The sequence below is a fragment of the Cnephaeus nilssonii genome (assembly GCF_951640355.1).
Source record: "Cnephaeus nilssonii genome assembly, chromosome: 11".
Lineage (NCBI taxonomy): Eukaryota > Metazoa > Chordata > Mammalia > Chiroptera > Vespertilionidae > Cnephaeus > Cnephaeus nilssonii.
Genome location: NC_137082.1, coordinates 61,839,267 through 61,853,368, shown reverse-complemented (window position 1 = coordinate 61,853,368; position 14,102 = coordinate 61,839,267). Strand labels below are relative to the sequence as shown.

Below are 14,102 nucleotides of genomic sequence, written 5' to 3'. Positions count from 1 at the left end.
ACCCAGGCCTGCAGGGGAGGGCAGTTAGGGGTGACCAGTCCTGCAGGGGAGGGCAGTTAGGGGCAATCAGGATCGCAGGGGAGCAGTTAGGCATCAATCAGGCTGGCAGGGGAGTGGTTAGGGGGTGATTAGGCTGGCAGGCAGAAGCAGTTAGGGGCAATCAAGAAGGCAGGCAGGCGAACAGTTGGGAGCTAGCAGTCCTGGATTGTGAGAGGGATGTCCGACTGCCCGTTTAGGCCCGATCCTGGTAAAATCGGGCGTAAACGGGCATTCAGATATCCCTTGAGTGGTCCCAGATTGGAGAGGGTGCAGGCGGGGCTGAGGGACACACACCCCCGTGCACGAATTTCGTGCACCGGACCTCTAGTAATTAATAATACTATATTGTCTATTTGAAAGTTGCAACAGATTTTAACTTGAAGTTACTGAGAAAGGGGGGCCTGTGCACATCCTGTGCCTCAGTTCTCAGAGCTGCTATTATGTTGCTAAGCTGTTGCTAAGGCTGAGCCATGGAACAAATGTTACATGGACAAATAAGAACTTTACTTCCTTCCTTATAGTTTTAACCACCCTCATTTGCATACTTGGAACTAACCAATCCCTGTAAACCTAGCCATCAATCTTTCATTTGTAGGAAAGAATTACATTTAAGTAACTCCTTTAGCAATGCTTATTCTATTTCCTCCACTAGAGGCCTGTTGCACGTGCAAGAATAGGCCTTCTTTTCCCTGGCTTCGCTTCCGGCCGCCCAGGAACCTGCAAGTCCTCGCTCCCACCCAGAGCACTGCTCCTGTAGCTCCCTCCCGCTCTGCGCCTGCATATGCAAATTAACCCACCATCTTTGTCGGGTTAATTTACATACTCACTACTGATTGGCTGTGGGTGTAGCAGAGGTACGGTCAATTTACATGTTTGTCTATTATTAGGTAAGACTGTTAAGTATCCAAGTTTCCCCCATCCCAACCAGGTGACTATGCAATTGCATCTTTTTTTAATTTCCTTTGCATATCTCAGCTTTCCAGCAAATGTCTTTTCATTTGCTTTTTAGTCATTTAATAAACCCTCTTCTTTTAATTGACCTGTTCATATTTATGTTCATTTGTCTATCAATTGTTTGCCCTTGATTGGTTGATGTTTAATAATTATTTATGTGTTCTGTATACAAATCCTTGTTATATATGTATGCATTAAAAATATTTCATGTAAAAAAAAATCCTCACCCAAGGATATGTTTATTGACTTTTAGAGAGAAAGAAAGGGAAACATCAATGTGAGAAATATCGGTCAGTTGCCTCCCATATGTGCCCCAATAGGAGATGGAACCTGAAACCAAAGTATGTGCCCTGGCCAGGAATTGAACCTGCAAACTTTTTGGTGTATGGGATGATACTCCAGCCAACCAAACCACCCAGCCAGGGCACTAATAGTTTTTATTTTAAATACTAGAGGCCCAGGGCACAAAATTTGGGGGAGTGGGCCTAAGTCATCATTTGGACATTCTTAGCGCTGCCACGGAAGCTGGAGAGGCTCCCACCACCGCTGCTGCGCTCGCCAGCCATGAGCCTGGCTTCTGGCTGAGCGGCGCTCCCCCCGGGGAGCGCACTGACCACCAGGGGGCAGCTCCTGCATTGAGGGACTGCCCCCTGGTGGTCAGTGCGCATCATAGCAACTTGTCAACCCATCATTCAGTTGCTTAGGCTTTTATATATATACTAGTAGCCCTGCGCACGAATCTGTGTGCCAGTAGCTCTCTGCCGTCCTCCTGTAGCTCCCCCCGTCCCCACTCCCCCCTCATAGCTTGCTGCCCTGCCCCCTCCTGTAGCTTTTTGCCGCCCACTTGTAGTTCGCTGCCCCAGTCTCCTGCAGATCCGTGATCTGGTCGTTACACGGATGGTTGTTACGCCTCAAAGTGTAACAGATAATTAGCATATTCCTCATTATATAGGATAGACTAGAGGCCTGATGCACGAAATTCGTGCAAGAGTAGGCCTTCCTTCCCCTGGATGCTGGCACCAGTTTCCCTCTGGCACCTGGGACCCAGGCTTCCCTCCAGCACCTGGGATCCGGGCTTCCCTCCAGCCGCCGGCAGGCACCCGGGATCCGAGCTTCCCTCGCAGCTCTGGCTTCGTCCAGAAGGACGTCCAGTCTAATTAGCATATTACGCTTTTATTATTATAGATGAGAAATCTGATGTCAATCTCTTTCCTTTGTAGGTAACATGTTTCCTTCTTATTCTAGAAGCTTGTAGGATTTAAAAAATTTTTTATCCTTGAAGTTGTCATTTATCAAGATGTGAGGTTTCCTACCCCTGTCCCCCACCTTTTTTGTTTTTTTACTATTCCCCTTTGATCTATAAACACAAGTCTTTCTTCAGTTAAAGGACACTTTCTTTAATTTAAAAATATTTTCTATTTACTAATATTTGTAAGATGAATACTATATATCCTGGGTATGGTTTTATGGTTTTTTAAAATCATTTTTCTTACTATTTCCAATGTCTTTTAAAAAGTGTTTTATATTTTGCCCTTCTCTTAGACCTCTCAGATTTTCAGCAATGCCCAGTGTATTCTTTAGTCCTATATAGAATATTTACTTTCAGCAGTGATAATTATTATTAATTCTAAGGATTTTCCTGGTCTAATTTTTCACAGTAGCCTTTTGTTATCAAGGTTAGTGGATCAATTCCCACCAAGAATCTCCAGAAATACTGAGAATAACTTACCCTTCTGCTTCCTATATTATTTACATTCTCCAGGATCAATGGTTCTGTTTGTTCATCTTGGCCCTTCTTGTCTTTCATTCAGTTGGTTTTCCTAAAATATCTGGATTTCTTTTCATATTAATATAGAGAATCTATTTTCTTCAGCATTTTGTGGAAAATCTTTACAACAGGCTTCACTCTTGAGTTAGAGGCCTGTTCCTAGTGATATGTGGTTCTCTCTAATCTCAGCCTTTTGCTAAGACCGTTTGTTCCCTGAACAGGCTGAATCTTACTTTCAGAGAATCTCTGGGGTTTCATTGGGATGAATATTTCACAATGGTTGCAGGCCTGTCATGTCTATTTTGGGTTGTTCCTTTGCTCTGCAATAATTCACTAACACAACTAATATATTTAAGAATTATACAAATATAACTTATTTATGTTACTTAGGCAAAGAAGTAACATTAGAAAAAGACTTGCATCTTCAGAAACAAAATTTTACAGGTTTCATATTCCTAAACTGATTGAAAGATGTAGCTCACAGATAGGGAAATATAATATTAGGTAATTTTACACTGTCTCATCTAAATTTTCATTTCTTTACCTCAATTTTCCTAAGTAAAGATTAGGTATTTTAATTCTATTTTGTAAGAGGAGAGAAGTTATACATTAGTTGGAAATAAGTATGCCATATAAGAACATATTTTCACTTTATTTCTATAATACTAGATATAGGTAGTTCATTAATTTAGGGGTAAGCTGGGGAGAGAAGAGAATATAATAAGTTGAAAATACTAAGTCTAAAAGAAAATCTACATAAGAATTAAAATAAAGTACCACAGCACTCTGTATATTCCCTCAATTAGTTATTACACTATCTTTCTACTAAAATACCAGTAACATAGAAACTGATTCTATAAAATATAAATTAATCAAGATATTCAATCCCCCTCTGAAAATAGTGGTATCACTACAAAAATTTTGATGTCACTAAAGGAAACTGACAAAATCACCCAGTCTTAGCTATTCCATCATAAATATAGATATTACATGGAGGTCCTTTTAACCATGACTAGATAAAACATTTTTTTCTGCAGGCAGGATGATATAGCTAAGGCCGAACTCATTTAAATGTATGCATATATAATTAATATTTTTAATTCAAAGCTCTTTATATTTAAGGGTTCTGCCCAAATGTACCCTTTATAGAGTTTTAGTTTTAAATATTCAGCAATATCTCAACTATTATAATTATGTGACAGACTCACTTTAAGTTGCTAGGCACCAGTAGAAATTCAATTTTTAAGGAAAACCATCAAGCTAACATACTTAAACAAAAAACCCATTAGTTTTGGTATCTGCAATAAACAGTTTTACATATTTTGGGCAAATACACTTGAAATTTCTTGACTACTATATTTATATTAATTTCAAAGAAAGATATTTGCCAGACTACTATTTTATGTAACATACAAAATGTAAAGACATTTATTAATTTGCAGACATTCAAAGAACATCTTAGATGCAACCACAATTTCCCATTTATTTTTCTAATATATAAGCAAGTAAAAAATATAGAACTATGTAATTTTTATAGATAATGATAAAGGGTGAATGTTTACAATATATGGTAATTTAGGTGTTCATTAACATCTTTCCCCTTTTCTCCACTTAGCAAAATTTGACATAGACATTTTTCTTTAAAAAACACTCCACCTAGAATTAAAAATTCTTAAGCTTTGGAACTAGGTTGATATAATTAATACACATAAAACACATGATACAATCTGATTTAAAAGTATTGACTTTCAAAAAAGTTAAATGTAGAGGTTTTGTTTAAGGTTCAGGTTTAAGATATTTAGAAAAAAGTGCATCATATATCACAAAGCAGAGGATAAAAAGTAGAGCATGCAAAACACTATAATGGAATTTCTTTTAATTGGCCATTAAATAAAAGAATATCTCATTGTCTATCCATGCTGTATGCCACCTCTCTGCACATAATAGACACCTAACTCCCTTTTTCTTTCTTCTAAGTACTGATACCACAGGGAAATGTGAAAAATAAAAGTGATAAGTACCAAACATGGCGCTTGTTGCTACTCAACAAGTTGAGAAATAGATTTAATCAAATATGTTGTAAACAGTACTGGTTAAATCAAATAAGGTTCTTGGGTTATAAATGGATTATAATTTTTCATACTAGGCCTAACCTGCTATCTAACATAGACACTGGAATTGATTTTAAAATGCCATTTGGAAAGCAAGAAGATAAAATATTTTTTACATGTTAAATGGAGTAATCTTGAATTTTAGGTATATACTAGTACCCAAACTCCTTTTCCTATAAAATGCTCTATCAAGTTTAAATTTCTAATGATCAATTATGATATATATTTTAATGCTCTAAAAACACTCTATGTAACTTCTTCCTGTAGTTTTTATACTTCTAAGGTTAAATGGTTTGCTCTAAAACTTTTTAAGGTGATGATTCTTTTTCCTTATGGTTAAATTGTTAACATCACATAATTGATTTAGTAAAAATGTATGGTATATTTTGGTTTAAATAATTGGTTTTTGGAGCTCTTGAATTATTAACTGTCATAGTTCCATATATGCATGCATCAACACTTGTATTTCATAATTCCTGAAATATAAAACTAAGGAAGTGAATTTAATAAATTATGACAATATATTTAAATAGTTACAACTTACTGTTTTAACATTAAGCAAATAAGGCTTCAAAATACTGGTCATTTTGTGTATTTTTTGACACACAGATGCTCTCAGCAAGCACCAGTTTCCTAATCTATTTTATGGTAGACTCTAAAAGTAGCTTGTCTGTTTATTATGATGGAGCATTTGAGCATTTTCTAGGTTAAGTTTAAGTATGCAAGTAAGGAAAGTTTATAGCAGCTGCTTAATAAACAAGGCCAGACTATTAGCAGTCAAAGTAAGATAAGAAAAAGGATAATAATTCTGACGATGACTGGCATTTTCAACATTGTCCACCGAGAACTCTGTTTAAGTAATAAAATCAGTGTCTGCAAACTTGTTAACAGAATCTCTACTCTGGCAATTAATGAATGTCTGAAAGTATGGGCAAGGACACTACGTGACACAGAGTTACCCTCATCTCTACTACCATTTCATAATTCCTATGACACGATCTCTGAATAACTGAATTCTCAGCAGAATAGGAAGAAGCAATTGTTTGTAGCAAATACTATTATTACATGGAATTCCTGTATAGGAATGTAATATTAAATGAAACCTTGGGAAAAGGGCAGAAGTTAAGGGGGAAAAAGACTAAAGAATTATGCAAATTTAAGTGTCACATATTTGTACACAAATAAGCTGTATTAACCAGGACATGTATTCTTGCAACAACAGCGTAAATGTCTGATATGCACGACATAAAACTGCTATGCAGTGTGGTTCATGAACTGAGGCCAGTCTGCAAATTGTTTACTACAAATTAATGATGAAATAAGGATCTTGTACCAGAAATGGGAATTAATTATGTCACTAGCACACTGAGTTCAGCTGACATGTTTTTTTAGCATTCTTTTTGATGAAAGCAGTACATTTACATTCTGGCAAAAGTTCTTTATTGTGAGAACCAGCAATAGTTTGTGGAATAGCTACTGAGTAGCACTGTCATAAAAGCATAGCGCAATGCCTAATGGAATAAACCACACTTAAATGCTACATATATAACACCCTTTTATTTACTCCAAATGTATTAACTTCTTTGAAATTTATAGTCTTGACCTTATTCTCTAACTTTGCAACACTTAAAGTGTATCTGTCACATGGATGACATGATATACCAGATGGGTAACAATGCTATCAGACTTTATACACAAACATCTGTGGGCAGTTAATTCTCTATTAAATATTTACATATTCTGAATTTAGATTGGATGGTGTTTGATAAAGTTAAGTCTAACAAGGACCTCATGTAAATTAAGCAATAAATTTGGGTATTTTCATCAGTCTTTTTTAGTAACTCCAAAATCTTTGTAAGATACTTACTGATGATTTTTGCATCATTCCTTGAAGGACTTTGATCAAGCAATAATTCGGGCACTTTCACCATGTAGAAAATAAATATTCTGAAAAATCAACACATAGCTAATGAGCACTTGAAACAATCAAAATAAATGAAAAAAAAGGTTCTAGAAGATCGTGTTCCACTCTAATTAAATATGTAAGTTCAAATAAAACACCTTTCTTCTTCCATGGGAAAAATCTGTTGCAGTCCTTCTTTTTAAAAGAAAGTTAGTTTTATAACAAGGCTGCTTCCCACAGCTACTGCTTTCTAAAGAGACCAGAATTAGAGTTTGTAGCCACAAAACATGTAAAAATTAACATACCACATAAAATTTCTATTTTTAAATCTTATTTTCTTGCTTTTTTATGGAAGCCAATGTAATTTCAGCTATCATAATCCTTATTTTACACAACACAAAGATGTTCAAATGACCTTCAGCTTTTCACTGCTAGATGGACTTATAAATTCTTTGAAAGTAGGAATGACAGGCATTAGTAGATTATGTTATTATCTACATTTTCTTAATAGGCTGTATGCCCAGTGCATAAACAATGCCCAACACATAATGGGTGCTCAAAAATAGTCGCTAAATAATTGAGCTGAAGGAAAAGGAGGAAGAGGAGTTTAGGATGACTATCAAGTATCCTGTATAATAGAAAGGTAATATGCAAATTGACTGAACGGCGGAAGGACTGGTCGCTGTGACATGCACTGACCACCAGGGGGCAGATGCTCAATGCAGGAGCTGCCCCCTGGTGGTCAGTGCACTTCCATAGGGGGAGGAGTGCTGCTCAGCCAGAAGCCGGGCTCATGGCTGACAAGTGCAGTGGCAGTGGCCAGAGCCTCTCCTGCCTCCAAGGCAGCGCTAAGGATGTCCAACTGCTGGGAAGCGGGCCTAAGCCATCAGTCAGACATCCCCCAAGGGCTCCGGACTGCAAGAGGGTGCAGGCTGAGTTTAGGGACCCCCCTGAGTGCACGAATCTCGTGCACCGGGCCTCTAGTATGACATAAGTATAGCTGATTTATGTTACCATTGATAGAAAAAGAAAAAAAAAAAACACAAGAGGAGGAGTGTAAATAGAGAATCAAGTTCCATTCAGGTACTCTTATTTCTGTGGAAATCTTAAATGGTAATAGCCAGAGGGGCAGCTAAATATATAGGTTTGAAAGCTTAAGAAAAATGTATGGAATAAAGAGATATCTGGAAGGCTTCACCATTTAGAACTATAAGTGTGGGTGGAGAATAAGTGTGGGTGGTAAGAGAAGAGGGTCCAGAAAGTAAAATCTTTAGAAAAATCAACACAGGGGAGTATGTGAAGGGAATAAGGGGAAAAATGAAAATGAGATTCTAGAAGAAAACTAAGAAGAAACAGTCTGGAAAGCTACCTGAAAGCCAGAGAATTATGTCTCAGAAACCAAGACAAAAGAATTTTAGGAAGAATATGGTCAACACTGTCAAATTCCATAGAGACTGAGAAGACAGTTAAGGGATCTGGCAGTTAGATCATCTATACTATCTATACTAATAAAAGGGTAATATGTTAATTAGACCGGATAGACCAGATGTCTTCTGGACATCCTTCCGGACAAAGTCGAAGCGGCTGCAAGGGCCGAGGAGGGCCAGCAGCCGCAGTGGCCAGTAGTGGCAGCAGCAGCGGGGTGATGGGGGTGGCGCCTTCCCCTGATCATCCCGGTCGCCTCCCGCAGAGGAGGAATGGACCCAAGCTGTCAGTAGGACATCCCCTGAGGGCTCCTGGACTGTGAGAGGAGGCAGGCTTGGCTGAACGACCCTCCCCCCCCCCCCCCCCCGCAGTGCACGAATTTTCATGCACTGGGCCTCTAATGTTAGTAATAATGATGTTAGTAAACATAGATTCAATAGAGTGTACTACAATGCATTTTAAGAAGGTTCATTGTGAAGGGAAGGGCATAAGGGGCTAAATAAACAGGGATGCAGGGTAAGGGAAGATTCTGCTGAGTTGTATATTTATGTATACAAAAATATTATCACATGATTGCGTTCAGCTCCCTTCCTTCCACCCAAATCACCCCCTTCTCTGCCATTCACCACCCCCCACCTGACACATGCCTTATTAGTAGCCTGACATACATGCTTTTGGATTTTCTCCATGCTTATAAAATTTTGCACAAATATATGAACACAAATGAACATACATATTGCTTTTTAACACATTGTTCATTTTACAAAATTAGATATTATAATTATTCATCTTAATTTTTTTAAGTCAGTATCTTATGAAAATCCTTCCAAGTAATTGGTATAGCATTAAGATATATTTTTTCATAGCTGTACAATAGCCTATCGTGTGGCTTTATTCATCAATTTATACAACCAATGCTCTATCTGACTATGTATTTGTTTTTTCTAGTCAAAACAGTGCTATAATAAACACTGGATATTCCCAGAAGTGACTGATAGATCAAGGTGCATAAGTATCTTTAAAAATGTTTTTTATAATAAACTTTGAACTTAACATAGTAGACAGAATATTATGTTATACTGAACCCCCATGTACCCATTACTCAGCTCCAATAGCCATCAATCTTTGGCCAATCCATACCATCTATTCATCCTGCTGCTATATCATTGTGAAGCATATCCCCAATTCAAGTTATTTTATCTAGAAATATTTCAATATGTATCTTCAAAAGATAAGAGCTCTTGTATTTCACCAGCTGTTGTCAGACTGTTTTTCAAGACTGTAACAATTCACACATACCTCCCTTTGCTCTTTTCTCCTACTAGGTAACCAAGTTTATAAGTTGTTGGTTTATTCTTCCATTATTTTTTTTAAATACATTATTTTTTTAGACTTGCCTATTTTCAACTTTGATATGCCTTTTAAACATTAACATTTTTTTCCTACAGATTCTTCCTTTTTCATTCCCATATAATTTATCTCTTGAAAAATCAAAGCCATTAGGCGTTTCCCACAGTCTAGATTTTGCTTGGTGCAGTTCAGCAGCATATTCCTCTGACTTTGGTATTTTCTGAAAAAGGCAGCTAGATCCTGAGGATTGAAGAATAGTAGTGTAGTGTGTTCTTTCCCCCTCTTTTTAAAAAATCTAATGTTAGCAACTGTTGATGCTCAATGCTTACACATATTAACTGGGGTTTACAAAATGGTCGAACTTTTTTCTTTTTTACCTGCATTAACCTTATTTAAAGAACACTTCTCACCCAGCCAATGTGGCTCATTGGTTGAGGGTCAACCCATGAACAAGGAGGTCATGGTGAGATTCCTGGTCAGGGCACATGCCAGGGTTTCAGACTTGATCCCCAGTAGGGAGCATGAAGGAGAGCCAATTGGTGATTCTCTCTCATCATTGATGTTTCTACATCTCTCTCCCTCTCCATTCCTCTCTCTGAAATCAATAAAAACATATTAAAAAACAACCAAAACCAAAACCAAAAACTTCTCACCTATAATGAGGTTACCTAATTTCTGCCTAATTTTTAAGATAAATTGGTTCTCTTATGATAAATTAATTAAAATAATTATGACCATGGACTATGGATTTAAACATATTTAATGAATTTCTAATATTTGTTATTAATAGCCTTACTGAAGCTCAAACTATCCTATCTTTGGTCAATGGGAAACTGATCTAAGTTGTCTCCTAAGGCCTTTAGATAAGACCTTATAGTAGTCTTTCATAGCTTCCTTGAAATCAGCAATGACAAGATGTTGACAGCTCATCCTATATATTTCCTATCCCAGACTTAGTCACCCATTTTTTTTCTAAAAAGCCTTGGTTTTCTTTTAGTAGAAAGCATATCAAGATTATAATCTGGGCACTAGGAATGATTATTGGAATTGTGGGGGTCTAAATTGCTTTTAGATCTTTTCAATGGACAAAAGCAAGGCAATTTTATGTATTTGTATATATATATTTGAAATTTTATTTGGAAATAATTTCAAACTCACAGAAATTTAAAAAAACTACAAAAAATTTTATATCCTTTATCCAGATTTGCCCATTGTTAATGTTTTTATTCTCTTGCTTTATAATTTGCTTTCACTATATATGCATATATATGCATATATATATATATATATTTTTTTTTTTTTATTTTTTTTTTCCTGAACTAGATGAGGTCAAATTTATACATCACTAGAGGCCTGGTACATGAATTCATGCACAGGTGGGGTCCCTCGGCCTGGCCAGTAATCGAGGTCTATTGGGGAGGGGGGCTGGCCGGCAGCGGGGAGGAACTCTGGGAGGTTGGCCCGCGGGGGGAAGGGGCCGTGGAGGTTGGCTGGCCGCCCTCCCCCTATTGGGGCTGATGGGGTGGCCGGCCAGCCGGGGGAGGGGCTATCGGGGGGAAAGGTTCTACAGTGGGCTTGAATGTAATATCAGCAATTTATGGGGGGAAAAATCATGAAAATAGAGCAATGGCATCGTGACTCCATTTACAAAGAGGACATGTAGCAAATAATAGGTTACTAAATTCACGTCTTACTAGCTAGCTAGCATTATTTTAAGGTATTCAAACATTTTATGTACTATAAAGTAGAAGTAAAATGTTCTACTAAACATTATGACAAACCAACGGTTGAATACTGATTATCTGAAACAAACCTGTGTAACTTTCATCATCATCAGATAAAGGCACCTCTCTTTTTAGTAGCAGTTCCAACTCCTCTGTTTCTGCGACATCCACTGGACGCTCTCCGTGTTTATTAGCTTGAAATGGATTTCCACCATGACGAAGTAACAGTTTCACTATCTGAATTAAATAGTAGGAAGATTTAGTCACTTCATACTTGTATCATTTCAACCATTCTCTTGATAACATTCATAACATCATTCTGCCTCCATTCCTTACAGTGTGTCTCTTCTAAATCATGATTACTCTCTTCAAGTTCCATGTTCATTGCCTTCCCCCATCAGATGATCTTACATACTAAAAAGAAATTTCTTCCTTAAAATTTAAACTGGGCAATTTTAGCAGTAAATCTCATCAGTTTCTTCCCTTTTCATCATACATTCAACAAATTATTTATTGAGAACCTATTAACAAGCACTGCTCCAAGTTTCTGAAGATAAATCAATAAACAAGAATAACAAGTTCCCTGGCTTCATGGAATATATACAGTTGACCCTTGAACAATGCAGGGATTAGGGATGCCAACCCCCTGCACAGCTGACAATCCACGTATAACTTTTGACCCCCCCAAATCCTGACTACTAATAGTGTACTGTTGACCAGAAGCCTTACCAATAATGATCAATTAACACATATTTTGTAGATTACATACTGGATTCTTATCATAGAGTAAGCCAGAAAAAAGAAAATTTTATTAAGAAAATCATAAGGATTGGTCAAGATTGGCAGTGAAGGAAACATGGTACTCATATCCTCCCACAACCTTATCAAAATTACTACTGAACTACAAGTGTTCCCCTTTCAATTGGTAATAAGACAGGGATGGGTGTCCGCTTTCATCACTCTTACCATAGCACTGGAAGTCCTAATTACAGTAAACAGATAAGAAGGAGAAACAAAGACATGCAAACTGGAAAGGACGAAGTAAAACTGTCATTATTTGCAGATGACATGATACTATAAATAGAGCATTATAAAGATTCCACCAAAAAAGTACTAGAACTGACATATAGATCAACATAACAGAACAGAGAGCCCAGATATAAACTAACACCTTTATAGTCAATTAATATTTCACAAAGGAGGCAAAAACATGCAATGGGCTAAAGATTTCAATAAATGGTGCTTGGAAAATGGGACAGATATGTGCAAAAAATAAAACTAGATCACCTTCTTACACCACACACAAGAATAAACTCAAAATGGATTAAAACTTAAATGTTTGACTTGAAACCATAAAAATCCAACAAAACATAGGCAGGCAGTAAAATCTCAGATATTTCTCGGACAATATTTTTTTCCTGACATATCTCCTCTGGCAAGGGAAACAAAAGAAAAAACAAATGGAAGTAGTACATCAAACTAAAAAGTTTTCGCATAAAAAAAGAAAGCCATCAACAAAATGAAAATACAGCCCACTAAATGGGAGCACATTATTTGCCGATACATCTGATAAGGGCTTAATATCCAAAATATTATACAACACAACACCAAAAAAAGAAAAAAGAAAAGACCCCCAAAACAATCCAATTAAAAAATGGGCAGAGGACCTCGATACACACTTCTTCAAAGAGGAGATATGGATGACCAATAAACATACGAAAAGATGCTCAATGTTACGAAATGCAAAATAAAACCACAATGAGATATCACTTCACACCTATCAGAATGGCTATCATCAATAAATCAACAAACAACAAGTGTTGTCCAGGATGTGCAGAAAAGGGAACTCTCATGCACTGCTGGTGGGAATGTAGATTGATGCAGCCAATACTGTAGAAAGCTGTATGAAGTTACGGCAAAAAATTAAAAAGGAACTGCTTTATGACCCAGCAATTCCACTTCTGAGAATCCATCTAAAGAAACCCGAATCAAACTCACACTAATTTGAGAGAACATATGCACCCCTATGTTCATTGCAGTTATTTACCATAGGTAAGATTTGGAAGCAGCCCAAGTGTCCATCAGTAGATGATGGGATAAAACAGCTATGGTACATTTACACAATGGAATACTACTCGGCCATAAAAAATAAGAAAATTTTACCTTTTACCATATAATTTCACTCATATGTGGGATCTAATGAACAAACTGAACTGACAAGCAAAACAGAGACAGACTCATAAATAGAGAAGAGCTGACAGCTCTGGGGTGAGTAGGCTTGGGGGGTAAAGGGACTGAGCAAAAAAGAAAAAAAAAGAGAAAGAACTGCCCTGCCAGTGTGGCTATGTGGTTGAGTGTCAATCCATGAACCAGGAGGTCAGGGTTCGATTCGTGGTCAGGCCACATACCTAGGTTGTGGGCTCAATCCCCAGTGTGGGTGTGCAGGAGGCAGCCGATCAATGATTCTCTTTTATCACTGATGTTTCTATCTCTCTCTCTCTCTCCCTCTTCTTTCTTCTATAAAATCAATAAAAATATTTTTTTTTAAAAAGAAAACTTATTTGGAAAAATAGTGATGGAAAACTTCCCTAACCTGGTGAGGAAAATAAACACACAAGTCCAGGAAGCACAAACAGTCCCAAACAAGATGAACCCAAAGAGGTCCACACCAAGAATGGTTTAGCTTTGATATTAACATGCCAAAGGTTGAAAATACAAATGAAACTTAAAACCCAGTATGGTTCATAATATTACAGCAAAACTAATAAACATGATGTTTAGAGATGCCATTAATTTGTGAGCATATATAATCATGTTTGAGTATAATA

At 37.0% G+C, this 14,102-nt stretch overlaps 1 protein-coding gene across 5 annotated transcripts in view; it reads right to left on the bottom strand.

The window, feature by feature from the left end:
* ANKRD12 (ankyrin repeat domain 12) overlaps positions 1–14,102 on the bottom strand; it is a 95,395-nt gene that overhangs the window by 26,463 nt on the left and 54,830 nt on the right. For 4 of the 5 annotated variants that reach the window (XM_079785229.1, XM_079785231.1, XM_079785228.1 and 1 more), the window contains one exon: positions 11,364–11,511. In XM_079785229.1, coding sequence (XP_079641355.1) covers positions 11,364–11,511 — 148 coding nt within the window. Of the gene's footprint in view, positions 1–6,739; positions 6,820–11,363; positions 11,512–14,102 lie in introns of those variants that run through there. The other variant, XM_079785232.1, reaches the window with a different exon arrangement.